Genomic DNA, 27,922 nt, shown 5'->3' with positions numbered 1-27,922 from the left:
GGTGGGCCTGGTCAGTGGGAGAGGCCTCCACACAGCCTGTTGCCCCACCCTCACATTGGGTTGAATGGTGTCTCCTCAAATTCATGACCTCTGGGAACCTCAGAATGAAACCTTATTAGGAAAGAGGGTCTTTGCAGACATAATTAGTTGAGACGAGGTTGTACTAGAGTAGGGTGGGCCCTGAACCCAATGACCAGTACCCTTATTAGAGATACACACACATATACAGAGAAGACTCCATATGAAGGTGGAGGCAGACCAGAGCCATACTACCACAAGCCAACGAACATCAGCTGGGAGAGCACTGGACAGATCCCCTCAGTCTCAGAAGGAATCAGCCTGCCAACACCCCCAGGAGCCCCCAGACAGGACACTCAAGGCTGATTGTTCGATATGGCTTTATTTTCTGATCCAACTGCATCCCACAACCAGCCTGAGCTCTGCGGTCCTGATGAGCCACTCTGGGGAGGAAGGACACTAACTGGGCAACCCCAGATGATACACCCATCACTGTCACATTTGGGGAAGGATCAGTCTCCCTGCAACCCATCCACCTCGTGGTGTGAACCCCAAACCCCAAGAGGTGGCCAGGTGTTTAATGAAGTCCCTGGGGAAGTCAGTCCACTAGGCAGGATGGAGAAGGAATGAGGCAGAAGAACCTGCGGCCCCCACACTGACCTCTCCCTAGGTCTGGCTTAGCTAACATCCGGGGCCTGGAAGGCTGGAAGACAGGACAACCAGATGTGCCCAGGGAGGGAAGGACTGGTTTGGCAAAGGTGGGAGGCTGGAGGTGGAGGCAGAGACAAGAGCCCCCAGAGCAGCCCAGTTTCTCCTGTTGGTGGGCTTTGGGAAGGGGCAACAGCAAGCTGGGTAGGAGAGTCAGTCCTCCTGCCCCTTTATAGCACTTCAGACCTCCATGGTGGGCCTGGAGCCCCTTCTTCCCTGTCCTGACCCTCCCCCTTAACACTTGCTTGATTATATTGCTCATGAACTGGTACACCTGCATCTCCCTGAGGTCCATTCAGTGCTGGAGGCCTTCTCCCCACCAGGAGAGAAGCTCACACCCCATGAGGCACCTGGTTTGTGGGGTGCGGGCTCAGTCGAGGCTCCCACAGAGCCCACACCTTCCCCCTCTGGATCCTACAGTCACATCTTCTCCAGCAAACACTCTGCCCTGACTCCCCTCACCAGGTCCCAACATGGACTTCACTCCCCCAGAACGCATCCTTCTTTTCATCGGTGAGGAGGCAGGCCCAGTGGGCTAAGGAGTGAGTTTGCAGGGGGACCAGTAGGTCTCCAGCCCAGGGCCTCTCCTCCAGCGCCTCCTCTAGGTCTCTCTCTGGCCCTGGAGCCTCCAAGGGCACCCAGCTCCCCCTTGAGAGCTGGGAGTTGGAAGCCCAGGAGCCTATAGAGAAGACAGCCTAGGGGAGATGCCGGCACTCTCTAGGGCGCAGTGAGAGCAGAGGCTAGAGAAGCTCCAGAGACGGGGAACGACATAGGGGCCCTGCATGAAGGTGACAGAATGGGGGAGGCCTCCGGGTCTTCAGGCACCAGCAGTCCAACAGGGGTTCTGAGAGACATGTGCCTCAGCGCTGGCCCAGGGAGGAGACAACCTTTTGAGGGAAGAGCTACCACCGGGGGCCCAGAGGGTGGTGCTTCCCTCTTCAGACAAACACAAGGAGAGGATCCGAGTCACGGAGGGAGATGGAGACAGCACAGAGGACAGGTGCAGAGCCATTGCCAGGCATGGTTGGCATCACGAGCAGGAGTGACCCCAAGGCTGTGCTGGACAAATCTCCTTTCATAGCACAGCTTAGCGCCTGTGGGCCGCAGGACCATCTCCCAGGCCAGAGGCTCAGCCACGCTTCTTCCCAAGTCCATGGCCTGGCCCCAGAACTCCACCAAATGCTCCTCCAAGGGAGTTCAAAGGACAAAAAAGAGAAAGAATCCCCCAAATCCTCGAGAGCAACACAGAAAAGCTCTGTAATTCGGGGTTTTGGTGAGCCCCTGCAGGCTGAGGGTGGTGAGGGTGGCAGGCGGGGGGGCCCGCGGTGCTGGCACGGCGACATCCACGTCACTGTGTCTTGGCCTTCAGGAGGAGTCTCTGAACTGTTTTGTACAGAAGGTCGAAGTGCTGGGGGCAGTAGGAGGGTGAGAGTGAGGTCGGGGACAAACCCCACCAAGAAAGAACCAGGGACCTGTGGAGTCACATGCTTCTAGGCAGGACGGGGGCAAGAACTTGCCCAGCCTGGCCAATCCTCCCACCTGAACCCCATGAGCTCACCTGGACCGCCGTGTAGGCCATGCCGAGGTAGGCGCCGATGCAGACTGCCAGGAGCAGGTCGAAAATGGCTGGTTTGACCCTGGAGGGAGATGAGTCAGGGGTCAAGGGAGGGTGTGGGACTCACTGCTCCCTGGCTGTCCTGTGGACCACAGTCCCCTGGATGGTAACCCAGAGGGACAAGGGCTCCTGGTCCGGAGCAGCTCACCTGTAGGCATTCATCACCTGCTTCAGCTGGTCGTAGAAGACAAACTCGGGGTCCCTGGGAGAGAGTGCATTCTCAGTGGACTCGTCCCGATCGCCGGGGCAGGTCCTGTGGCCCCCAGACACCAGACCACCCAGAGGCCCCACTAGCCCAGAGACATGGCAGGGAGCACTCCATGTGTCTCCTCGAGGCTGCCACTGTCTCTCCTGAAAAAGGACTATCCTTTATTCTTAAGTACCATCTTTCCTATTGTTTTTTGGGGTGTTAAAACATACTCTTTCAAAATGAAATATGGTGACTATAGAAACTTTACTGGTCTAGACCATTTCTATAGAAGGAGGGTGACCATGGCCCGAGAATCAGACCCTGACTCCATGGCTGTGGATCCCCTTTGAGCCTCAGTTTCTTCTGTCTAAGCCTCTGTCTCCGGGAGTGCCACGACTCAGGAGGAAGGTGGAGGCCAGCAAGGGCAATGAGCAGGAGGAGGGAAATCTCCTGCCCATGGACACCCATAGGTGCTCCTCCTACCACAGGCCCTGAGGTGCCTGCTCAGCCCAACTGAGGAGCTTGGGAGCCTTGAGCAGAAAAAAGACAAAACCCAGAGGGCCCACAGTGGGGAGGAGCACCCTAAGAGCAGACAGGGACCCAGGTACAAGCCACCTGATGTCTAGAGCACAAAAGAACAAGAGGGTGGGCGGGGGTATAGGGCTGCCAGATAATACAAAGACATCAGTCCTCTGTGGATTCAGATAAACGAGAACAGGCTTTTAGTGTAAGTACATCCCGAACATTGTATGGGATATATTTATACTAAAAAACAATTTGGTGTTTATCTGGAACTCAAATTTAACTGGAACCCTGTACTTTCTTATTTATCATTTTACTGTTCATCCACTATTTTATTTATTTGCTCAACCTGGCCCTGGGGGAGGTGTGGAAGACGCTAGAAGAGCACGCTCCCTGGGACGGGATAGGGTGGTCTGCGCCTCACCGTTTGTCAGCCTTGATGTGGTGCTGCTTCACCTCCTTCAGGTAGCGGCTCAGATAGTGCTCCAGTGTGTTGAGGAACGTGCCATCTTTGTCCACCAACTGGGCAGCCCGGGGCTGGTTGGTGAGCCAGTCCATCACCGAGTCCAGCTGTTCCTGTTGGATCTGCTACGAGGGATATGGCCATGGTCATGGAACTCCTGCCCACCACTGCCCCAGGACCCCTGCCCATCCAGCCCAGCGGTTACCATCTGCTCTGTGAAGACAGGCATGTCCGGGGGTGTCCCCTGCAAAAAGAGGGAGGGACAGGCTCTCAGTCTCCACCCACCTGGTGCACATGGAGGGCTTGCAGCCATGGTGGGGGTCTCACCTTCTCAGTAAGGTTGTAGATGACTCGAGTCAGGGCCTCTGCGATGAGCCTTGTGTTGCGAGTCAGGGTTTTAGAGTCAACCCGGGACCTTCAAGAGCAGATTTGAAAAAATTCTCTATATATTTGGAATCAGTAACATTTATAATGACCAAAGAGCAAGAGCAATCACATATCTAATGATAATACAAATAAGAAAAAAAATAGCCTCCTTGGGCACGGCAGACACCTCTCTGTACCTCAGATTCTGCTTTTAAATTTAGGGAGACCCTGCCCTCTTCAAAAGGTTGCCCAGTGCCCTTGCGGGTTATTTGCAGGTGCAGACAAGCAGGCCTGGCTCCTTGTGTCTGCCTGAAATGACCTGACCCCTCTGAGCTTCAGTTTCCTCATCTGGAACATGGGTGGTCAGGGCACCTGCCTGCATGGGTTGTTGAGGGCAGTCAATTAGCACCCAGCAATAGGGTCAAATGTCCTCCCAAATTCACACCCATCCGAACCTGGGAATGTGACCTGATCTGGAAGTAGAATCTTTGCAGATGTGGTTAGGATGAGGTCACACTAAAGTAGGGTGGCCCTATATCCAATGGGGGATGTCCTTATAAGAGAAATTTGTGACAACAGAGGCAGGGATTGGGATAATGCATCCACAAGCCAAGGGACACCGAGAATTGCCGGCAACACAGACCTGAAAAGAGGAACTTTGGAGGCACAACGTCACTGATCCAAGTGGGTGTAAGATGCTGGGACCACCCTGGGAGGGGCAAGTGGCAGGGGGAGGTGGCTAGACTCACTCTCCAGGCTCTGTTCCTCTTTCCCTCCAATTCTCCTTTGCTCTCAGCTCCCTCTCCTCTGGAACACCCTTCTCCTGACTCATGTCCCTTGGTTTCAGTGCCAACTCCTCCAAGAAGCCCTCCAGCCCCAGGACCAGCTGATGCTCCTGTGTGCCTGGTCTCACTCTCTGGGTCTTGCCTGTTACCAGGCTGGGATGGGCCCCATCGAGGACCACCTTCTCATCCCCCCAACTGACTTGTGTCCAGTAGCTAGGCTGTTGCCCAGGGTTGGCCAATGAGAGGGCATAGGCAGACTGTCCCAGGCTCGGGGTTTGGCAGCCAACACCAACATAAAACCCTAAACCCACTGGGGGCTGCCATGCTAGCAGGGGGAACTAATGGGGATGTGAGATCATAAAACAATGGAAGCCAGAGGTACCAGCATCACAGAGAGAGAGAAAGTGGGAAAGGAGTTGGTGGGGGGGGTCCCAAGGAAGTATGAGGAGACAGGGCACAGCTCTCCAAGCCACAGCACAGTTATGCAAAGGCCTGGGGGCAGAAGCCACAGGGAGAACTGAGGTGCTCAGGGTCTGAAAGTCATGCATAGGGGCTGGGAGTGTGTGTGTGTGTGGGGGAACTTGCTGTGTCCTCCCTGTCCCTAGCACCCCTTGCTGAATTAGCACAGGTGAGCCACACTCCTGTTTCTTGAGCTGCCAGGCTAGTCCTAGCTCCTCCCCCACCACTCACATGGCATGTTCCCTCACTCAAGGAACCCATGTCTACTGTGACCCCACCCCCACCCCAGGAGAAAAGTTTTGTTCATAGGACCCAGACTACAGGGAGATAGCTATGAGATAAAGCAGGAGGCCTCGGGACTGCACTCACCGTACATCCATAATGCTGCTGCGCTGGCCATCACGGTGGCTCTCCAGGTGGGACAGAGTGAAGGCAGGCAGCCGGCGGATGGCGAAGCGCTCATGCTCCCAGGCCAGGATGTCCTCCGCCAGGTTGATCTTCTTGTGCACCATTGAGAAGCGCACCTCTGGGAACTGGTGAGCAGCCACCTGCATGGGGTGTTGTAGTCAGGAAGTCTACCCACTGCCCTGGAGTCCTGGCCACAAGCCAACAAGTCTGCAGAGGGACACCTTGCCCCGAGTCCATTCCACAAATGTTCACACAGGGTCCTGAGAGCCAGGAGGGTCCCATGTCCCTTCCCAAACCTCCCACATTTGGAAATGCGGGAAAAACCCACTTGCCTCCCAGAAACCCAACTGAAACTCACTCAAGGTCCCAGGGTTTGCAAAATGACTGGTCTAATGCCTGGCTGATGCCATGTGAACACTAGCTAACAAGGGACAGTTAGGGCAGATATCCCAGCCTGGCCCCCAAGACCCTTGTGATATACTGCCACCCTTGTTAGGGCCTCAGGGGGCCTGTCTGTGAAATGGGCACATGCCTGGCTTTCCAAGCTGCTGCCTGGAAAGCTCCCTTGCCCCCAGTGGCACCTACCATCTCCAGCTCCCGTAGGAAGGCGTGCTGCAGTGTCCCCTCCCTGGGCGGCTTAGACACATGTAGATAGAGGCTGTCCCCCCGGCCCACGGTGTCCAGGCAGAGGACAAAAGCCACATTGTCCTGAAGCAGGCTAGAATCTGTAGGAGCAGCAGGAGCTGATGGGGATCGGGGGGAAACCAGAGGCCCCTGACCCCATGCCCTGGGCAAGCTGGGGGCCACTAACCTGTGTGGTCCAGGTTGTCTTCTAACCAGCGCTTGGTCCCCTGATAGTTAAATTTGCCCCCTCCAGAGGCAAAGAACAGGAGATTATACCTGGTGGGGGAGTGGAGGTGTCAACTTTGGCAGATGAGTGTCTAGGTCCTCAACAAGGAGGTGGTCTCCCCTAGTGCAAAATCCTGACCAGTCCTCAGGGCAGAGCTTCCCCAGTGCCCACTGCTGGTATCAGGACCAGGGGACCAGGTCATCCCTGTCGGGGGCATCCTTGGCACTCTGGTGTATTGAGCGGCATCCCTGGTCCCCACTCACTCGATGCCAAGAGCATGCCCAGTTGTGGCATCCACAGATGTCCCCAGACATGGTCCAGTATCCTCTAGGGCAGAGTCACCCCTGGGGTGAGAACCACTGCTCCAGAGGCTTCTCTGAGCTCTCAAAACCAGGAGACAGCCTGGTTTCAATAGACCAAGAAATATGCCCAGAAAGAAAAGGTGAAAGGAATTCAGCACTGCTTTTTCCTGAAGCTGTTACAAAGGACCACATCCTTGGGCCTTCCTCATCCTCCACCTCACCCATCCTACCACTGCCACAGCAGTCCTTACAGGAGAGAGAAGACAGAGAGAGAGAGAGGGCCATGTGAGGAGGGAGAGAGAGGCTGGAGTTATGTGGCCACAGCCAAGAATTCTGAGGACTGAAGGCAGCTCCCAGAAGCTGTGGAAGGTAGGAACGACCCTAACCTGGAGACTTAGTGGGGAACACGGCCCTCTGACAACTTGATCTTGGTCTCCAGAACTGGGAACATAAATGTCTGCTATTTCAGCTACTCTGTGTGTGGTGCTTGGTGACAACAGCTCTAGGAAACTCTCACTGAGCCCCTTTCTGCCCCAGGGCAGCACCACGTGTGGATGAATAAACCCAGAATGACCCGGCCCAGTGTCCATAGTGCTAAGAAGGAAACTAGTTTACATGACTATTTTTCGAGTGTTCCTATTACTACTTGCAGCTAAAAGCATCCTCACTGCTGGGACTAACAGCAGCTGGACACCCTGAGGAGTGTTCCAGGGGGTGAATGTGGGAGGGGCCTGGCCCATGGTAGCCCTAAATACAGACACTGTTACTCCCAGGGTTAGAAGTGCATCCAAACCAAGGCTCAGATGTAACCAGTGTGGCCCAATCAGCATGTGGCCTCACTTTGGCCTTCAGCCCCTCCCACCTGGCCATCACTTGGCCATCACTTACGCGGCATGGGTGCGCTTGTAGGTGTACAGCCTGGAGAAGAGGCGGGCGAGCTCCAGCAGCACGGAGATGCCGCTCCCGTTGGAGTCCGCACCATGTGACAGCCACTGTGGCAAGCAAGAAAAAGCTGGCAGCCACCCCCAACTGGCCATGCACAGCGCCTCATTACCCTCCTCCCTCAGCAGTTGCAGTCCACTCTGCCTGTGCCAATCTTGACCCCAGTCCACACTTAGAGCACAAATGGGATGGCTGCCCTCCTCTGCTTAGAACCCCAGACTGACAGCACCTCAATGTCCTCAGGGATGAGCGTCTCAACACCTGAGGCCCTTCTGAGTCTCCTTGCTCACTGCAACTCTGCCCTGTGCCTGAGCTGTGCCACCAGGGCTGCCTCTGTCCAGCCTCAGCATGTGCACTTAGACCCTCACACCCTTTACTATTGGGGGGAGTTGGTGCAGGTTCCCTCCAACTGGACCATCAGCCTTCTATGCTCTGAAAGCCTCCCCCCTCCACTCATCTAGGATCTATGATTGAAAAGCAGTACTTCCCGATGGGGCAATGACTATTTCTTGGGAAAGAAAAAAATCTTGGATTCCACAATGGCTTAGGACCCTCCCAAGGTCACAGTCCATAAACCAACATATAGTGTATCGAGAGTATTAAAATTCATGGGGAAGGGGCAACGTGATGCTCAGCAACAGGAGCCAGACACCACGTGTGGCTACACTGTGTGCTTCCATTTATGTGAAATCTCCAGACTGCTAACAGGGATGGGGTTTCTTTTGGGATAACGGAATGTTCTGGAATTAGATAGTGGTGATGGTTATACAACCTTGTTACTATATTAAAAACCACCAAACTGTATGCTTTAAAAGGGTAAATTTTACATTATAGAAATTATATTTCAAAAAACTTTTTTAAAGTTTCACAGACAGTGAGAAATTAGGACAAAAATGTCTAAAAAGGAATAACGAACAAGTTGAGAGCATTGTTCTCAGATGACTGGTCAGGGCCTGTCTCTGGGTCCTGGTGGGTCTCAAGAATGGCCCTGGCCTTCCGAGGGTATGGCCCCTGGAACAGCTGTTACTGGTCTATGGCACAGTCAAGAGCTCACATGAGGCTGCAGGTCCACCCACCATTAGCACCCTATTTGGTTCATCTGGTTTTTCTTTCAAAGCAAGACTTTCTTGACAAAGGAAGCAGATTTACACTTTGGCATGAGCCTCAATCTCGCTGTGCTGGAGGCTCTGAGGGCGTGGCCCCAGGGATGCCTGTAGCCTGCTGGCAGGACTAAGTGCACCTCAGACTTCTATCCTCAGAGAGGCCGGCCTGCAAGGCTCGCCCTGGGCGACATCTGAAACTGGCCTCCAGGGGCTCCCTGGCCCTAACCTGTCTATGCAAACATGATTCATGCTGTGCACATGCTCTCCTCCTGGAGTCTGGGATCTCATATGTGGCAGGCAGAGGGGCCCAGATGATCGGCTCCTAGTGAGAACCCTGGGCACCAGATCTCTATGAGCCCCCTGGGGACTGCATCTCACATGTTATCATCACATCTCATTTTGCGGGAATTAAGTGCATCCCATTGACTCCACCAGGAGAGGACTCTGGAAGCTTGTGCCTGGTCACCACCCCGATCTGCCCTATACACCTTTTCCCTTGGTTCATTCTGCTCTGTTCTATCTCTGTACAAACCATGGCCATGAAGATAACCATCTGCTGAGTCCTGGGGTCCTCTCAGTGAATTATCAACTGAGTGTCTTGGAGACCCAGACAGACATGTAGGGCTCTATTCCAGGCCCAGTCACCTATCTGCAATGGGACCATCCATGAGATACACCCTGGTTTAGCCTGTCTCAGCTTGACAATGATAGCCACCCTGCAGGGTCCTCAAGAGGAGCTAGGGTAATGTCTAAAGGGCTCTCAGAGTGGGTGCTGCTCCTCTAACCACATTTGCTGTCCACAGACAGCTATTTCTGCCTCTGAACTGGGCTGAAGCAGTGTGAAAGGAAAGGCGCGCACCTCCCCTCCTGAGGCAAGCGTATACGTACAGGGGCCACTCCAAAGGCATCGTAGTGAGCCACAATGACAATGGTGGGAAGGTCCTCTCCACCCAGCCCCGTCAGTCGCCCCTGTGGAGAGAGAGTCTGTGAAGTGCCAGTCAGCTGAGGTCCTAACCACCAGAACAGTACAGGCTGCCTCACCCAGCAGGAGTGGGGTGAGAGAATATTTTTAGCTTTGCTGGCTCTATGGTCTGTCATGACTAGTCAATTGTGGGTGCTATGTGAACTAATGGGAGTGACCAGGTGCCAATAAAACTTTATTTATAGAAATAGACCAAGGGCCAGACTTGGCCGAGGGCTGCAGTTTGCTGACCATGGCTCTAGCTACAGGAATCTGCTCCATCTTCTTGCAGTGTGCTTCTCCCCCTGGAAACCAAGCCCACCCTTCAAAGGCTGAGCTCCAAGCCACTGTTTTGGAGGGCAGAGCACTGCTGACAAGCAGAAACAGTGCAGTTGGGAATGGAGCCCCAAGAGCCCCATGGGGTCTGTATCTCAGCACTGGCTAGGGAGAGTGGGAGAGAGGCCAACACCTCCCTTCCTCCTTGCCCCCTGCTTCCCATGTGAATAACAGGAATGGCAGAGGACTCATGGTCAGCAGACATTTTCAGAACCAACGGCCATGCAATAAGGCTGAAACAGAGCCCCAAATTTGAGAAGGGCCCACCAGACTCTCAGTGGTTCCATCTGCTGTGACCCCTTTGGGAAACTGGACCAACTGCAGCTGAACCCAACCTCTGGAGTCTGGCCAGTGCAGGTTTTCTCTGCCCAAATCACCACCATCTCTTATACAATTTTAAAAAGCGTATTCATATGATTATTCTATCGATTGCTCACAGGCCACAGCGGCTTCCCCTCATCCCGAATTGGCCTGACAGCTCTGTTAGCTGCCTTGCCTCTTCCACCCTGGTCTCTGCAGGGCAGCCCGCTCCACCCAGAATCTCAGTCCTCTCCTCACTGCCACTTCACCTGGCTCCAAGCCTCTCAGCCGGGACATCCCTGAGTGCCCCTCTGAAAATGCAGGAGAAATTCAAGGGAGGAATGACATCTTGCTCACCACTGCCCCCTGCAAACAGCAGGGGCTCAAAAAATTACTCACAGAAAGGCATGGGATTCTCAACTGACTTTGTTTGTTTTGTTAATCCTCATTTGAGGATATTTTTCCCATTGATTTTTAGAGAGTGGAAGAGAGAAAGAGGAAGAGAAACATCGATGTGAGGGAGACACATTGACTGGCTGCCTCCCACAGGAGCCCCAACTGGGGCCGAGAACCTGCTACCCAGGTTGACAGGGAATCGAACCTGTGAACCTTCAGCGTGAAGGCCAATGCTCTACCACTGACTTCATATGTTCAACGGCCCTGAGGAAGAATCACTTACTCCTAAAGGAGAGTAGCTGACAATATGGCTGCACCCCAACTTCTACCAGAGTGTACATGCTGACATGGGGGGCGATGCCAAGCAGCCTTGACCATCTGGTGTAAGTCCCTGGAGATTTGGGCCTACAGAAGCCCCATTAATACAGGAGGCAGTGCCTGGCCCAGGCAGAGGACTGAGGAGACCAGTATGCCCAGCTACAAGTGGTTACTGATGGCCTACTGGGTACTGGGCACCAGGGTACACTCTGAGGATGACGCAGTGGTCTCAGCAACCCCCCATCCTGGAGTCACAGCACAGCAACAGGGCTGGCACTCACCTCCACACTGGTGATGAGCCAGTCACTCACGGCCTTGCTCTGAACCCCACTGGTGACCATCTGGAAGCCATTGGCGGTGGCAGTGTGGAGCAGCACTGGGGACAGGAGCAGGGAGGGGTCAGTCCGAGGGTTCCTCAACCAGAGCCAGCATCCTCATCATCCCAACACCCTGGACCCTAGGTGATCAGTCTATGCAAAGCTGTATGCAGAACTGATCATACAAACCAGAACCAAGATGATGAACAGATGTGGAAAAGAGCCTGGATGTCCAGGATAAGAGCTGGTGAAACAGTCACCCTGACCCCAAGCAGGCAGGGAGTGCCCTCACTCTGCAAGACCCTTAGGCCTCCATTCCAAATTTACAGAGGTGCGCACACGCCCCCTGACCCAGCCTCCCAAGGACTGACTCAGCATCTACGAAGACAGTCACGCTAGAGGTGATCCAGAAATAGGAGTCTCTCTTCGGATGGCCCACAATCCACCAGCCCAGCCCCAAAAGCGAAACAGCCTGGGCTCCCAAAGATTTGTAACTCACTTGCTCATGACACCAGACATGAGGCAGTGCCCACCTTGCTCAGTGAGAGCAAATGAATCACTGTGGACGCTACTTTTTCATTTCGGGTCAGGAACTAAAAACACCCATGAGTTCACCGTCTCAAGTATGCTTCTGTTCTTTACGCATTTAAAAATACAGTTTTAATGGGTAAGGAACTATCACTAGAGGAAGCGGGGAGAAAGGAACTGTGGTATTTTTGCACCTTCTCATAAGTCTTCACGTATTCGAAAATACGTAAGTTATTTCTAAGAAAGTCAATTGTGATGAACATTCATGATTTTATATCCTGTTTTTTCCACTTACTAATGTAAAATAAGCATTTTTCCATCCTGCGAAAATTCTGCCCTGATGTCATTTTTAATGGCTGCACAATATTCCACTAAGTAGAAGATTCCTCTCTTCTGCAATACCTGGAAATTTAGGTCTTTCCAAAAATTCACTCTTCTGCTGCCACAATGCAGACGGATACTCTCAAGACTTTGATCTAGACCAGGGGTTGACAAACTTTTTCTATAAAGGGCCAGAGAGGCAATATGTTCTGCTCCACTCTGTCACAGCCATTCAACTCTGCTGCTGTAGCATGAAAGCCACCATAGACAATACATAAAGGATTGGAAACAGCCAAATGACAACAAAACTCTATTTACACAAACAGGCTGTAGCTTGCCAACCCCTGATCATGCATCCCATGCAGACAATCATCTGGCCGGGAGGATCGAACCTTTGTCTACGGCTTAAACATCTGTCGCCAAACTGTTTCCCCAAGGAGCTGGGCCAGGTCTCCCAGTGTGGACAAGCCCTCCTGCCTTGTCCCACTCCTGTCAGCTCTAAATATTTTTTCCTATTACACCTGCCATTTTAATAGATGAGAACAGAGCATCAGGTGGCTCCTTTCAGCTGCATTTATGACTAATTTTGCTCTCATTCCCAACAGTAAACCATTCCTGCTCTGAGCTCACCACAGCATCCCCAGTCCACAGGGTAGGAGGAAATGGGTTTGAGGAAATGGGTTTTCTCCTCTCCCCAAGAATGTTACTGACCCACTGATGTATTCAGCAAGGACAGAAAAAAATAAATCGATGACATGTTTTTCATAAACATCCAGAGACTGAAGGAAGGTAATACCTCCCTCCAAATCAATGATTCTCAAGCTTTTGTTTGTGTGAAAATCAGAAGTGGGGTGAGGTGGGGGCTATAAAATGCAGTCCTGGCCCTCCGCCCTGAAACTGTGACACAGGTCTGGGGCAGGGCCTGGTAACTTGCACCATTAAGTACGAGTGATGTGTTAAGGGTCTCAGAACTGGCACAGTGTGACCCTAGTCCTCAACAGGGAAGGCTCCCCATGACCCCATGAACCCGCTCTTCTCCTGCAGCCCCCAGCACACCTTCAGCAGCAGAAGCAGAGCCCTGGGAGGCAGAGGCGGCCTGAGTCTGCTCGTAGATGGAGAGCAGGGCCTCGTCTTCCACAGCAAAGTACACAGGAACAATGGTCTCCATGGCCAGCATCTCAGGCTCAATCTCCATGAATTGCTGTGGAAGAGACACACGTTTAGGTGACTTAAGCCTGGGGGGTACCCAATGGCTGTCCCTGGAGGGCAGGTAGGTCAGGGCCTGAAAGAATGCCTCCTCCGAGGTAGCTAACGAGGCTAGGATTGTGCTAGAGGAAGGGGCAGGAAGGGGACAGGGAAGTTCGACAAAGACAGAGGGACGGGTGAGGTGTGGTGATGCCCAGGAGCCCCCTGGGTGGTACCCAGCAGGGAGGAAACGGACTGGGAGAACAGGTGTTGGAGCCAGCCAGGCTGGGGTCAGATGTGGGGTTACTTTGGGCCAGTCCTACTCTCACTGGCTGTAAGTGGGCAATGGGTGCTGGCTTCCCAAGCTGATGGCAGGGACCCACATGGACAGTGGGCATAAACTGTATGGCTGGCACTAAGCTGGCTTTTGGAAAGCATGGGCTCCGCGACCCCACCCAACCCCCACCGCCCCACACCCCCTTCTCATCTGCAAAGCATCTTTATCACAGTAACTTGGGGGATCCTATCAGATCCTGTTCATTCAAAGCAAACCTCTGCCCCTCAGCACTGCTGACATCGAGGCTGGGTCACTCTGTGGGGGCCTGTCCTGGGCACTTACGGGGTATTGAACAGTACCCCTGGTCCCACCCACTTGATGCCACAAGCACCCCCAGTTGTGAAAACCACAGATGTCCCCAGACATCACCCAGTGTCCTCTGCAGTGTCACTCCAGGGGGATAGGAACCAATGATGAAGGGGAACAGGTGCCATCCACTTCTTGAAGGACAAGGGCTCAGGGAGGTAAAATGACTTGCCACACAGCTGCCTCCAAACCCAGTGATCCTTTTCCCAAAGAAGCTTCTGGACCCTGGCCTGTAAAGAAGGTGGGGAATGGGGACTCACCCGAATGACATCCTGGGGCACGGCAGCCATGGCCCGTGGAAGGATGATGACCACGGCACCAGCCAACTGCCGCAGGGCCTTCTGGTACTGCTCATAGGAGAAATCTAGCAGCCGCATGAGCACGCAGCGACGGCTCAGCACGTCTGCATCAATTGTTCGCGCCTCCGTGTTGAGCACTGCGTTCCGCGTGCCTATGGGGGAGCGGGGGTGGTTGGGTTGCTCCTTCAGCAGAGTCCAAGACCCTTGCCCAGAAAACACCAACTCAGGAACACCCAGAGTCCCACCAGCCCTCTGCCTACAAACCCCAGTACGTGTTTGCCACAGCCAGCATCCTACTTCCCATGAATGCAGTGTCCACTTGAACCCTCAAGAGTTGCAGAACCTTTTGAGAACTGAATGAAAGCTGAGACCCTTCCCCCTGGAAAAAGCCACAGGTGCACCCTCCCCAGGCTCCCAGAATCCTGGGGCAAACTAAACTCTGGGCCTTGCTGACCTGAGCCGGGTGGCTGTCCTGCCCTCTCTGGCCCTCTCCTGCCAAGCACCTCCTCCCCTCCAGGGCTCTAAAGTTACCTTGGTCATTTCCCTGGAGCCTCAGCACCACCTAGAATGTTTATGGCTATCTATTCCTCTAATTAAACTGGTGTTCTGGGGGCAGGGACCTTGTTCACTGCAGTGTAAAAGTAGTACAGCTACTCCTGTTCTGACAGATTCTTGATGAGCACCAGCCAGGAGAACAAATGAACAAACACTAAGCCCCCAAAGTGAGCCTCAGAAAGCTCCAGACATGCTAAGGTCTCTTCCCCTCAGCACAATGGACGTTAGGGTTGGGTCATTCTCTGTGGAGTGCTGTCCTGGGCACTGTTGGGTGTTGAGTAGCATCCCTGGCCCCCACCTGCTCAATGCCAGGATCATCCCCAGTTGTGACAACCATGGACGTCCCCAGGTATCAACAAGCGTCCTCTGGGAGCAGTCACCCAAGGTAGAAACTTCTCACTGCTCTACAACCAATCGCCATATTACACCTCTCTTCTAAGAGCTCAAGAAAGATCCAGAGATTTAGGGAAAGGAAAGGCTGAGTCCCAGTCTGGACCCTGGCCACTCACAAGTTTTCCACAGGCAGCTGAATCCCCACCCCTATCTGACCAAAAGTGGTGGGTCAGAACTAGGAAGAGCTTTTCTAAGGCCAGCAGGCTCTCCTCAGGCACACAGCATGTGAACCCTGCTGCCCTGAGAGAGTTCTGCTGAAGAAAGGCATCCCAAAGAAGCCCTTTTGATGTTAAAATGCAGGATTGTAAAGGGAGTGATAAGGTCTACATAGCTCCCCACAGGTGCGTGGAACACAGTGGCAGGCCCTTAGGGGCCATCTTTTTTTTTTAAATCCTCACCTGAAGACATGCTGAGAGAGAGAGAGAGAGAGACAGACACACACACACACACACACACACACACACACACACACACACTAGGGGAGAGAAACATCAATTGGCTGCCCTCCGTACGCGCCCAACCAGGGATCAAATCTGCAACCAAGGAATGTGCCCCAACCGGGAATTGAACGGGCAACCCTTCAGTGCGCAGGACGATGCTCAACCAACTGAGCCACGCCAGCTGGGCAAAGGGGGCATCTTTTCCAATAGACTGGTGAGTACGGGGACTCAGTCAATCCCCCATGTCAGGGCCACCTACATGCTGCTTGAAAGCTGCCAGAAATCTCAGTTCTTATGTCAAATCACCCCAATGGTAAAGGCAAACAAAGAGTCCAAAATATTTCACTCACTGCAGGCTGACTCAGGCTGAAGCAAGCAAGTAAACCCTAACCACATGAAAGCTGGATGGAGTGCCCAGGGCCTCCAGTTTGAGACCCACACAGTGAGCACGGAGGACACAGAAGGGATCTGGCTTCCCCAGGGGAGCCAGCCCTCAAACTGTCCTGGAGGTGGAAGCAGCTCATGGGAGGTGCGATCCATGTACTCACAGAAGCGGACCTATGCTAGGCTACACTAAGCTTCAGGCTCAAGGCCAGAAGCCTAGATCCCTGCCTCTGCTTTCCAGGAATCAGCTCTTTAGGAGACTGAGAAGAAAGGAGAAGGTGTGCTTCCAATGGAGTGCCCTAAGGGGAGGGTGGGGAGAGGAGGCCAGAGGACACAGAAGGGACATCCCAGGTGGGAATAGCAAGGGCCATCTCTGGAGCAGGGGGCCAGTGACCAAGGAGTAAAGGTGGGTCATATGCTCTGGGCCAGGGATACACTGCTTCCACCCCTAATCCTCTGGGGAACTTTTCTCTGCTTTAGGCAAGGGGAGGGCAGCAAAGACCTTCAGGACGCCCTTGAAGGTTGTGGAATGCCCAGAAGGCGCCTCCTCCACACCCCACCTGTTTCTGGCCCCTAGCCTCCCAGAGCTGGCTCAAATGTCACCTCAGGGGTGGGTACATAAAGGGTAGCCTGTGGAGCCTACTGTGCACATAATCTCACTGGGCTTGGTGCTCCTGCAGGGCAGGAATCAGGACCCCAATTTCCAGAGGAAGGAAGCAAGGCCAGAGAAGGAAGGAGGGGAATAAGAGCAAAGCCAGGGACTGTGCCCTAGACTCTGAGCGCCCCAAGGGCAGAGACCACCTTTATTGATGTGAAGTTAAAGCCAGCACAGCCTCCCACATCCCTGCTCTAGACCAGCAGAGATTCAGGCTTGTTGGACAGCAACAGACACTGGGACAGAGGTCACTGGTTCCCACAATAAGACCAGACCCAAGGAGCCTACAAACTTTTCTATCAAGGACCAAAGGATCAATCCTCTTGCCTGGCTGGGTCACAGGGGCTCTGTCATGACTACTCAGTTCAGCTGTCAGAAACACATCAACTAGTGGGTGTGGCTGTGTGCCCATAAAACTTTATTTATAACAACGGTTGAAGGGCCAATCCTAGGTAAAGAAGCCCTGGCAAGTCTGCCCAGCATGGTGCTGAGGTGCTAACACCCCCACCTCCTAGGGCCTTGTTGAGCCTAGGGTATCAAGTGAGATGGGCATGAGTGGGCTGCTAACCACAGTGCCCCAGCACACAGCAAGCGCTGTTAAAGCAGCAGTCACCTTGGAACGGCCAGAGTCCACCTAGTAGGGGGGCAAGGCCACACCTGTGGCCCTGTACCTGGTATATTTCCCTCAGCACTATTCACAGCACAGCACAGCACAGCACAGCACAGCACAAAGAGCACACGCCTTTCCTTCCTGGGCAGCTGCCCAGCCCTATTTCTCAACAGGCGTGAACAGGAAGTTGAGAGACCCAGAACCAGAATTGCACCAGAGGTGAGGAGCCCCGGCGGGGGTGGGCATGCGCTCTAGGGGAGGGTGTGAAAGACACTGGGGAGACTGCCATCAGCAGTGACCCAGCAGACCTAGCAGCTCTCAAAGGCACCACTGGCACGGAAAGACCCAGGGCTTCTGGCCACACCAGGTCTTTTTGCTGAAGAACAAGCAGCAATGCCTCGGACCCTTGAGGAGCCTCCCCTCGAGCAACAAACTCCTCCTCCACAGCACCAACTATCCCACCAGCTTCTCCCCAGGCAGCAATGGTCCATCCACATCTGAACCAGGGACACTGCAGGATGTGTTGGGGGTGTGGACATACAAGCCCCACTAGCAGGGCCTCATACAAGTTTCTCAAGCCAGGCCTCTGTCTCCCTGCTCTGTAGACAAGAAGCACTTAGCCAAGCTCAGTGGGGACCCCACTAGGCCCCCTCTGATCACCCCCAGACCCCAGTCTCTATAAATGCCCTATGTTGGGTAGAAGGTGTCTGGGTTTCTCACTAGGAGCAACAAAGATGGGGGGCGGAGATGGAGGGCATGTGAGGGGACCTACCAAGTCAAAAAAAATAATGGGAGAAAATCCCAGGATCAGGGATGTACACACCAAAGGAGAGGTCAAAACATGGGGTCCCAGGGATCCTCAGGAACCTAAGGCATGGGGACTAAACTGCGGGGGGGGGGGGGGTCTGGCTAAGGAATTCTGAAGGATCTGGCTCATGTGCTGGGACCAGCGAGAGATGAGAGCCTGGAGAGAAATGGGCCCTGATGTGGGGTCAGGCCTTGGTTGTCGATCTGTGCTCTGGAGTCCTGAGGGGAGCAGAATGCGAGCATGCTGCACGAAGAGCACAGAGGCACCCAGGGACTGTGAAGAGCGGGGGCTGGCTGGCACACCACGTTGAGCAGTTACCTGGCAGACCGAGAGCAGGGTGGCTTACCTCCAAATCAACCAGGCCAGAGGCTGAAGCTCTGGGAGCAGAGCATGACCCAGTGAGGATGGGCACAAAGGTGGTGTACCAGGGAGTGGGCCTGGGCAAGAGACTCTGGCCCAGCTGAGAATTGGAGAGGGGACCAAGGAGCTGGGGGAGCTTGGCCTTAGAATGGGAGGGTTCTGGGACAGGTAGTCCGTGTCAGGGACAGGAAGATGTAGGGGCCAGCGCGGGGGGGGGGGGGGGGGGGGGGCCGAAGAGCTGGGGGCCTAGCGGAGGTCCAGGCATCCAGACTCTGACTTACCTGGGCCTAGATATGGGTCTGACAGCTGGACTCCAGCTGGACAGGCCGGAGAAGAGGGTCCTAGGGCCCCGGGGAGCAGAGACTCGGCTGAGGGAAAGGGACATCTCGGCTCGGGGAGGCTGGGCTCCGGAAAGGCCGAGACGAGGCCGGCTGGGCCAGGGGCCAAGCGTGGGGAGTGGTGGGTGGGGGTGGGGGCAGGTCGAGGGAGGCGGGGACCCGGGGGAGGCCCAGGAGGGAGGCAAGGGTCCACGCACCGTAGGGCTGCCCCTGCAGATCGTACTGCTGCATGCGGTAGACAGTGAACTCGTGCGCCGCATCGGCGGCGGGCAGTGGCGGCGCCACCAGCAGCAACACGGCGGGCAGAAAGACGATGAAGCCAAGTGGCAAGCACGACGCCTTCAGCATGTTCTCCAGCACCTCGCCCGCTTCCTCCAGCATCCTGGCCGGCAGGGGAGCCGCGCAGAGCGGCGGCGGGAATGAGACGACGGCGACGGCGGCGGCTCCCGCAGACTCACCTCAACATGGGTAGATGCCGGGGTCCTGCGGACGCTGCGCCGGGCAGCCCGCGTTCACCCCGGGGTCCTGCGGGCACTGCTGCGGACCGCCCCGCTCCGCCGCGCTGCCTCCTGGGAGGTGTCGTTCTCACGGCGCGCCAAGCCACCTGGGAGTTGTAGGCCCACTCATTTACTCCAGAGTGGAAGATGTGGTGGGCTGTTTGTCTAAAACTGCTAAAGTTTCACATAAACTCCAAATCAGAAAATACAGAGACTTAAAATAGATCTATTTGAAGTGGAACTTATTTAAACCCTGTCTTTGCTGTGGGAGGAGGGAGAGGTGACTGCAGATGTAGGACTTGACCTTGGACTGTGCAAAAAGTTGGGAATGAAGGGAGGGGCCTACTTGGTGGCTGGGTCTCCTGGGAATTGTAGTCCCATTGAGCAAGCACAAGGGATCATGGGAGCTGTAGTCTTCCTGTCAGAAGTCTGAGAAAATCGCTTAAAACTTGCAAGGAATATAGACGTAGATGCCCTCCATGAGGTCAAAGACTTTGGTCAGCTTTGTGCATTGATGTATCCCTGGAACCTAACACAAGGCATGGCACACAGTGGGTGAGCTATATAATTTTGGGATGAATGAAGAAATTATAGGTTTCTAAAGGGATGACGTGATGGATTGTGGGACTTGTAGTTTGGAGCCTGGAGTTGTGCAGGAGTTGGTAACATACTTATGCTTATTCATTTTGGAGTCATAGTCATAGTTAAAAATTATTTCTTATTCATCAGAAATTGAAATTTAACTGGGTATCCCAAATTTGTATTTTCTAATATGACCATCCTAAGAACCCCCCCGTCTCGGGGCCAGGGAACTTGAGAAGCATGAGTAACTCACACCCCTTTGTACAGATGGAAAGACTGAGGTCGCAGGGTGAAGAATACAACAGCCCTGGCCCGCAGCGAGTTGACATCCCAAGCTCCAACATGGTGGCATTTGTGCTGATTAACAGCACTGGGTTAAAGTCCCACCTCCTCCACTTCCCAGCTGTGCAACCTTGGACAAGTCACCACCTCTCTGAGCCTCAGTTCCCTCAGCTGCCAAATATAATAAATAATCACTCTCCTGCTTCCCCCAAGGGTGCGTAAGAATTTAATCAAATAATTCACATGAACCGACTGGGAAAGAGGAAGGCAAACATGAAGCTCTCAATAAGTGTTGCTATTATGAGAATGCACCCACTTGTGCAGCCCCAGGACTGTTGCATCTGTTTTGCCTGCAGAACACTCCCCCACTTTTCTGCATGGCTAGCTCCTTACAGAAATGTTGTTGGGCATTTCTTAGCTTGGTATTTGCCACGCCCACCAGAGTGGGACCTTTATGAGGGCAGAAACCAGATTTTTTATATCTGGAATCTCAGTGCCCAGAGTAGAGCCTAACACACAGTGGTTAAGCGAATGAATAAGTGAGTAAATGAATGAGTAGGGAAAGCTCCAACACACCAGCCAATCCTTCCTAGCCATTCTTCTTTACCCCATCTTGCAGCCATTCCCCAGGCCTCTCCAGGGAAGTCCTACGCCTGAGGAGTCAGGAGTGCCCTGGAAGGGCAGGGAAAGAGACAAGAAGTCATTCTGGCCCACATACTCTTCATCACCAAATGTTTATTACCTGTTTCTTCCACCTGCCCCCCATTCTCTCAGACCAGGCTATGAACACACAAGATACACACACACACTCACCCCAAAACAAGTCAAGATAGGAGTCTGGGCCCTGGTTGGAGTGGCTCAGTTGGTTTAGCATCATCCCACGCACCAAAAGGCTGCGGGTTCCATTCCCAGTTAGGGCACATGCCCATTCCCCAGTAGGGGGCATGCAGGAGGCAGCCAATAGACGGTTCTCTCTCATGGATGTTTCTCTCTGTCCCTCTCCCTTCCTCTCTCTCTAAAATCAATAAAAACATATTAAAATATATACATATAGGGGTCTGGGCCTGGCCCTGGCCCTTGTGGCTCAGTGGTTTGAGTGTTGGCCCATGCACCAAAGGGTCGCAGGTTCAATTCCTGGTCAAGGGCACATACCTGGGTTGGAGGTTTGATCCCCAGCCCTGGTCCGGGCACATGTGGGAGACAATCAATTGATGTGTCTCTCTCACATCGATGTTTCTCCTCCCACCTCTCTCTCTCTCTCCTCCTTCATCCCTCCCTTCCACTCTTTCTTAAAGAAATAAAAAATAAATCAATGGAAAAATATCCTCGGGTTAGAATTAACCAAAAAAAAAACCAAAACAAAAAACAACAAGATAGGGGCCTGAACATGACTCAAACAATGAGGCTTGTGCCCTAGAGCTGCCCATGCTGCCTCCTCTCCTGGGCCTTGGTTTTTCTGTCTCAAATGTGGAGGTTCAACTAATCCTACTCTGTGGAGATGAAACCACAGGCAGCCCAAAGAATGAAATGGAACATTTGTTCTGAATTTTCCAAGGAGGAAAGGAATTTATATTCATTCATTCATTCATTCATTCATTCAAGAGGCATTAACATGCAGGAATTAAGAAGCCACCTGCTTGGGTCTGAATCCCAGCTCTGCTGCTTCCCAGCTGTGTGACCTTGAATAAATTACCCAACCTCTCTGGGCCTCAGTTTCTCATCTCTAAAGTGGAGTTGATGGAGAGGTTTTGTGAGGGTTAAATGAGTTAATATAAAGGTGATTACACAACACCAGGCACCGAGTGATATATAAGGCCCTGTTGTTATTATTCATTTAAAAGCATACACAAAATAGCCCAGCCAGGCGTGGCTCAGCGGTTAAGCATCGACCTAGGATCCAGGCGATCAGGGTTCGATTCCCGGTCAGGGCACATGCCCAGGTTGCGGGCTGCAGCTGATCAATGACTCTCTCATCATTGATGTTTCTCTCTCTCTCTCTCTCCCTCTCCTTTCCTCTCTCTAAAATCAATAAAGATATTTTAAAAAATAAAATAAATTAAAAAAATAAAAGCATACACAAAATAGTCTGAGTGCCTTTTTATGCCTAGAGTTATCAACATCCCAGGAGGGCAGGAGCTATCAATGTCCTCCTTTGACAGATGAAGAAGCTGAGGCCCATGGTGTTCAGCAGAGCTGGGGAATGATAATGGGTTACGGACACCTGAGCCATCAAACGAGCAGAAAACAAGGATTCTTTGGGGCGGTTCTGCCACTGTCAGAGAGGAGGGCTGGCATAGGAAAGGAGGAGGGGAAGAGTTTCCTGAGGCTCAGCAGAAGGCATGCTGCTGTGTCCAGTGCTCCCGAAGCTCCAGGTCACTGAGTACCTGCCATATGCTGGGCCTGTGCCAGGTCCCAGGGACTCAGTGGTGACCTGGACACTACCATGATCTTCACTGTCACAGAGCTTGCAGCCTAGGGGAGGAGATGGATGCGTGACCAGAGGTGATTGGAGCTGCAATGGGACTCACAAGCAGCTGTGGGAGTCCAGAGGAGGCAGGCCTAAGGAGGGGGAAAAATCAGAAGAGACTTCCTGGAGGAGGCCATGTTAAAGCTGAGACCCGAAGGGTAGGCAGGGCAGATGGGGCAACTAAGCCAGCTCAACACAGGCCCAGAACACAGGCTGAGAGTTTTGGGGGTGACCCAAGCTCCACTCACCCCAAATTTCACCAAGCCCCCACACTGCCTACTGCCGTCCCAGATAGACACACCTGGAACAGGCATCAGGAAAACGTAAGAATTATTCCAGCTTATTGTGCACCTAGATACATGCCAGGAACTCTTTCCGGCCGTGTCCAACAGAACTTCCCATGATGATGAAAACATTCTGCCTCTACAGTGTCCAAAACAGTTGCCACAAATCATATGTCACTGTTGAGTACTTAAAATGTGGTAGCATGACTGGTATGGGTTGAATTTATGTGTTGAAGTCATAACCCCCAGGACATCTGAATGTGACCTTATTTGGAAAATAGGGTCGTTGTAGATGTAATGAGTTAAGGTGAGGGCATACAGGAGTGGGGTGGCCCTAATCCAATATGATTGGCGTCCTTATGAAAAAGGGGAAATTAGGGCACACACACAGGGGGAATGCCATGTGAACATGAAGGTAGAGATGAGGGTGATGCATCTGCAAGCCTAGGGACACCAAAGATTGCCAGCCACCACCAAAATCTAGGAACAGGTTCTCCCTCATGACCTCAGAAGGAGCCAACCCTGCTGGTATCTTGATCCCAGACTTTAGCCTCAAGAGCTGGGACAGAATAAATGTCTGTGGTTTAAGCCCTTTCATCTATGGTACTTTGATATGGCAGCTCCAGGCAACCAACACAACCAACTGAATTTTTAAATTTTATTTTATTTTAGTTAGTGATAAACAGCCATATGTGGCTAGTGGCTGCTATATTGGACAGTGCAATAAACGGTTTCCAGTCACCACACCCGCATCATGCAGAGGAAAAACAGAAGTAGGGGGCTGCCCTGAGAACTTGGCAAGACAGAGACAGAAAGATCCTAGCTCGGTCCTGGGAGGATGGGGAAAAGAACTTTCTAGCAGCCAAAGGTGGCCATGTATTGAGGGTGTGCACCTGTGCTGTCCATTACGGCTGCCAGAGTCCCATAAGCTATTTAAATACAAACCAATCCAAAGTTCAGTTCTTCAGTTTCACTGGCCACTTATTGAGTGCTCAATAGCCACGTGGGGTTCTGTACTGGCCAGCGCAGATGTAGAACCTTTCACCATCGCCACACATTTTGTGGGACACAGGGATGCGACTGACCATGGCAAGCACTGAGCATGTAACAACAATCTCATGCTGTGGGTTCTGCTTGTTACCAGCCCATTTTACAGGTGGGGAAGGGTGACGCTGTTAGTGCTAAAAAGAACTCTAGAGAGTAGGCGAGGTTCCGAGGCCAGGAGAACCAGACCGCTGCCCTTCTGTTGGCCCCCAGACTGGGGTCATAAGAGATGCAAGGCCCAGAGGTGGAGGAAGGAGGCTGCCGGGGGACCGAGATGACAGATGGGGCAGGAAAGGGGAAGTGAGCGAGAAGGGGTGGGTGTCAACTGTCACTGCTCCTCCTCCCAACCCTGGTAGCCTTGTAATGCTCAAATACTTTCAGCAGAGCGGTCGGGTTACACACAGGTGTGCGCACAAACACACCCTCAGACAAGACAAGAGGCCTGCCGCACACGGAGTTGTTTGTGCACACGCAGAGGCGCAGCATATGCTCACGGGCACAACCAATCTGTCCCCCACCTCTCTCTTTCTCTCTCTCTTCCCCCCCCCCACACTTACACTCACACCCATGCACACACACACACCCCGCCTGCCCTCACAACCACACGCCCCCACCAAGCACAGACTCAAGGCCTCCCCTGGCCACAGACATGCCTCCTGCAGGCTCCCAGCTGCCCCACAGCTCTCCTGCCATCGTCCCTCTGCAAAAAAAAACATGAATAAGAGGGAGGCTGAGACATCTCGTACCATCATTGAACTTCCATGTTGCCAAGGCATCAATCCCACGGTCTGCCCCTCGTCGCCTGGGAGCCCCACTGAGGCCCAGAAAGGAGCCAGGATTTCCCCAGAATCACAAAGGACCTGGGGCATACATAGTAACCCTACTTGTCCCCATTCCAGGGCGCTCTCTGTTTCAGTGAGCACTTCCCTTCCTCTCCGAGGAGGCCACGAAACAAACACCTGCTTGGCGTCAGCAGCCCCGGGGCTGCGGGGAGGAGCACAGGGCCTTGGGACACCTGGCTGGTAGCCTGTCCTCTCCAGCTGGGCCTGCCTGGTGCCTCTCTGCACGCTCCCAGGCTCCGGGCCCCCCTCCGGGGCCTTGTCCAGGCCGGGAGGAGGGCCTGCGTGGGCCTGCGTGGGCCTGCACCCGGTGGCTGCACCATCTTCCCCAGCGTGGCTCAGACGCTCCTCACGCTGGAGATGCTAGTCAGGGGCTCCCGCATCCGAAAGCTGAGCGACCGAGAGCCCCTAAAGCTGTCCCTGGGCCTCAGCGAGCTGTCAGTGGTGGAGGCTCCCGAGTGCGCCTCCACAGCCTGGGCCAGGCAGTCCCCAGGCCCGCGAAGGCCCAGCCGGAGGCACCCGCCGCAGAGGAAGCCCAGCACGGCCCGGCACACCTCCCGGCTGCGGAAGGAGTAGATGAGCGGGTTCACGGCCGAGTTCAGCACAGCCAGCGCCAGGATCCAGTCCATGCCCCTCAGGTACTCCTGGGCCCAGATGTTGGAGCCAAAGATGTCGGCCAGCAGCAGACCGAAGAGGGGACCCCAGCAGACCACGAAAGCCACCAGGATCATGAGCACCGTGTTGAGCAGCCGGCGGGCCTTGCGGCGGAACGGGGGGCGCGAGGCTTTCTGCCCGTTGGCCCGCACCACCCGGAAGATGGCCCCGTAGAGCACCATGATGGTGGCCAGGATGCAGGCAAAGATGACCACGCAGAAGAGGATGTAGGCCTTGGAATAGAGCGGGAGCAGGCTGGAGCAGCTCTGGAAGGAGCACACGCAGTTCCAGCCGAGCAGGGGCAGCAGGCCCAGCAGGGCGGCCAGCAGCCAGCACAGCCCAATGAAGCCCAAGACGCGGCCCCTCTTGGTGGTCCCGCTCTCGGCCACCGGCCGCACCATGGTCGCAAAGCGTTCGCCAGCTGTGAAAAGCAGACTGAAGGTGGAGGCAGCCAGGGCCATGAAGAGTATGCCCTCCCGCAGGAACCAGGTGGCCGGCGCCAGGTGGAAGGTCCGGGCCCCAGACAGCAGGACGTTGACCAGGTAGGCCAAGCCGGTGAGCAGATCGCTCAGGGTGATGTTCACCAGGCAGTAGTAGACCCAGCGCCGGGAGCGCATGCGGGTCACGATGGCCATCAGCACCAGGAGGTTCTCCAGCACCACCAGACAGCTCATGGCCACGAAGAGCCCCTGCAGGACACTCAGGCCCCCGTCCTCCTGCTTGGTCCGCCACATCAGCCGGCCCGAGTGGTTGTAGTGCAGGGTAATGAGCTGGCTGTGCCCACTGGCCGCCAGCTGCTGGCAGGTGTCAGGGGCCTTCACTGCGGACCCCGTGGCATTCATGGCAGTCTCTAGGGACAGACTGAGGCTCAGGGTGGCTGCCCCAGGCAGGGTGGAGCTGCCGCCTTGACGGGCTTGGCTTCCTGTTATTCGAAATTTCCTGTTATGTTCGAGGTACCCCCAGGGTGAGGGTGAGGCCTGGGCGGGGAGGGGCATCCCAACGGCCTGTTCCCACCTCAGGCCTTCAGAGGGCACTGCAGCTGCTCCAGCTTCGAGACCCCCACCGTTGCCCTCTTCTGTTCCTCAAAAGCCCAGGGGATAGGGGCCCAGAGGGAGGGAAATGTGTCCCCCAAAAGCATTTGCCATCCTTCCTGGCTAGGTGACTTCCTCCAAGACCCAGGTATTCCATTACTGTCTTCCCAACTGCTCCAATTGTGCCTGGCACACAGTAGGTGCTTAATAAGTATGTGTCAAGTGACTGCACACACATGAACATGAGCACAGCCAGCTGGCCACCTTGTTGAAGGTGTGGATGCACCCCATTTTATCCCCACGATAGGGCGAGGTGGACCTGTAGTACACCCGTCCACAGAAGAGGAAACTGAGGCCTAAAGAGGTGGCACCCGCTACTGAGGGTCACACAGTGGGAGGTGACCACCTACAGACACTGGGTCCTCCGGGGCCAGGACCCTCCTTACCAGAGTTTTCGATTGTCTCTTCTGCCTCCTGAGCTGGCCCTACTGGGAGCAGAGCTAGGGACCCTCACCCGGGGGGAGGGACTCACAGGGAAAATGGGGACTCGCCCCACTCCCATCCATGTCCACCTGACCTGGCTCAGGCTGACTCAGTCTGAGATGGCTGAAGATTGAGGCGTGGGCACCAAGCGGGAGTGAGAAGTGGGAGAAGTAAAGCCAGTCCTGGAGGACCTAGGGGGGCGAGGCACAGCCCTGCCCTGTGGTCTCAGTGGGGAAGCAGGCTGCCTTGCCAGTCCCACAAAGGGCACAAGTGTGCCCATAAGAGGCAGGGTGGGCAGGAGATCAGGGCAGGCAGTCCAGGTGACTGTGGCTCCTGACCAGCACTTCTCCCTTTGTTCACTACCCAGCTGTGGGAACAGGACCATTACAGGGAAGCTCAGATCGAGGTTCTGCCTGAGGCGGTAGCATCTTGTCACTGGAAATGACCAAGCAATAACGGATCTGAAGGGGAGGTTATGGGAGGAGGGGCCACTCAGGCAGCTGTGTAGGAGCTGGGGTTTGAGGCCTGGGGTGGGGTGGGAAAGGCAGCCAAATCTTTCCCAGGTACCACTCTGTGCAGTAGGACAGTTGGCCCTCAGTGCTGGCCTCACAAGGAACCACCTGACTTGGGCACATTAACAGAGAGATACACTGAATGTTTTGAGGCTAAGCCTATACCCTGGATTGAATCCTGATTTGAGGCTGAGTCTGGCCCTTGGACAAGGCTCTAATCCCAGGCTGAGCCCTGATCCCAGGCTGAGCCCTGGTCCCAGCCTGAACCCAGACCTTGGATGAGCCTTAAGCTGACTATAATCCTGGGTGAGCCCCAGCCCTGGACTGAGCCCTGATCCCAAGCTAAGCCCCAACTCTAGTTGAGCCCCA

At 54.3% G+C, this 27,922-nt stretch overlaps 2 protein-coding genes across 4 annotated transcripts; both read right to left on the bottom strand.

Annotated features, from left to right (window-relative positions):
* Window positions 1–381: 381 nt before the first annotated feature.
* NCLN (nicalin) lies at window positions 382–19,434 on the bottom strand. Of its 3 annotated transcripts, none has more exons than XM_081135944.1 (15): window positions 19,076–19,434; window positions 14,297–14,487; window positions 13,265–13,409; window positions 11,324–11,418; window positions 9,620–9,700; window positions 7,575–7,678; window positions 6,346–6,434; window positions 6,120–6,259; window positions 5,496–5,674; window positions 3,844–3,931; window positions 3,722–3,760; window positions 3,478–3,641; window positions 2,490–2,543; window positions 2,285–2,363; window positions 382–2,134 (listed from the first exon to the last, which is right to left on the bottom strand). In XM_081135944.1, exons 1-15 carry the CDS (start codon window positions 19,257–19,259, stop codon window positions 2,075–2,077), a joined length of 1,692 nt encoding a protein of 563 aa, XP_080992070.1. In that variant the 5' UTR covers window positions 19,260–19,434; the 3' UTR covers window positions 382–2,074. The 3 variants fall into 3 exon arrangements, with proteins under 3 accessions (XP_080992070.1, XP_080992071.1, XP_080992072.1); XM_081135945.1 differs by having other exon boundaries at window positions 3,478–3,638; XM_081135946.1 differs by lacking the exon at window positions 2,490–2,543.
* Window positions 19,435–24,691: 5,257 nt separating this feature from the next.
* Window positions 24,692–26,393, bottom strand: S1PR4 (sphingosine-1-phosphate receptor 4). Its single transcript, XM_081135213.1, has one exon. The coding sequence runs from the start codon at window positions 26,367–26,369 to the stop codon at window positions 25,212–25,214; it is 1,158 nt and encodes a 385-aa protein (XP_080991339.1). The 5' UTR covers window positions 26,370–26,393; the 3' UTR covers window positions 24,692–25,211.
* Window positions 26,394–27,922: the final 1,529 nt, after the last annotated feature.

This window comes from Miniopterus schreibersii, assembly GCF_964146895.1.
Source record: "Miniopterus schreibersii genome assembly, chromosome: 4".
NCBI lineage: Eukaryota > Metazoa > Chordata > Mammalia > Chiroptera > Miniopteridae > Miniopterus > Miniopterus schreibersii.
The sequence above is the reverse complement of the archived record's forward strand: the minus strand, read 5'-3'. Positions and strand labels throughout refer to the sequence as shown.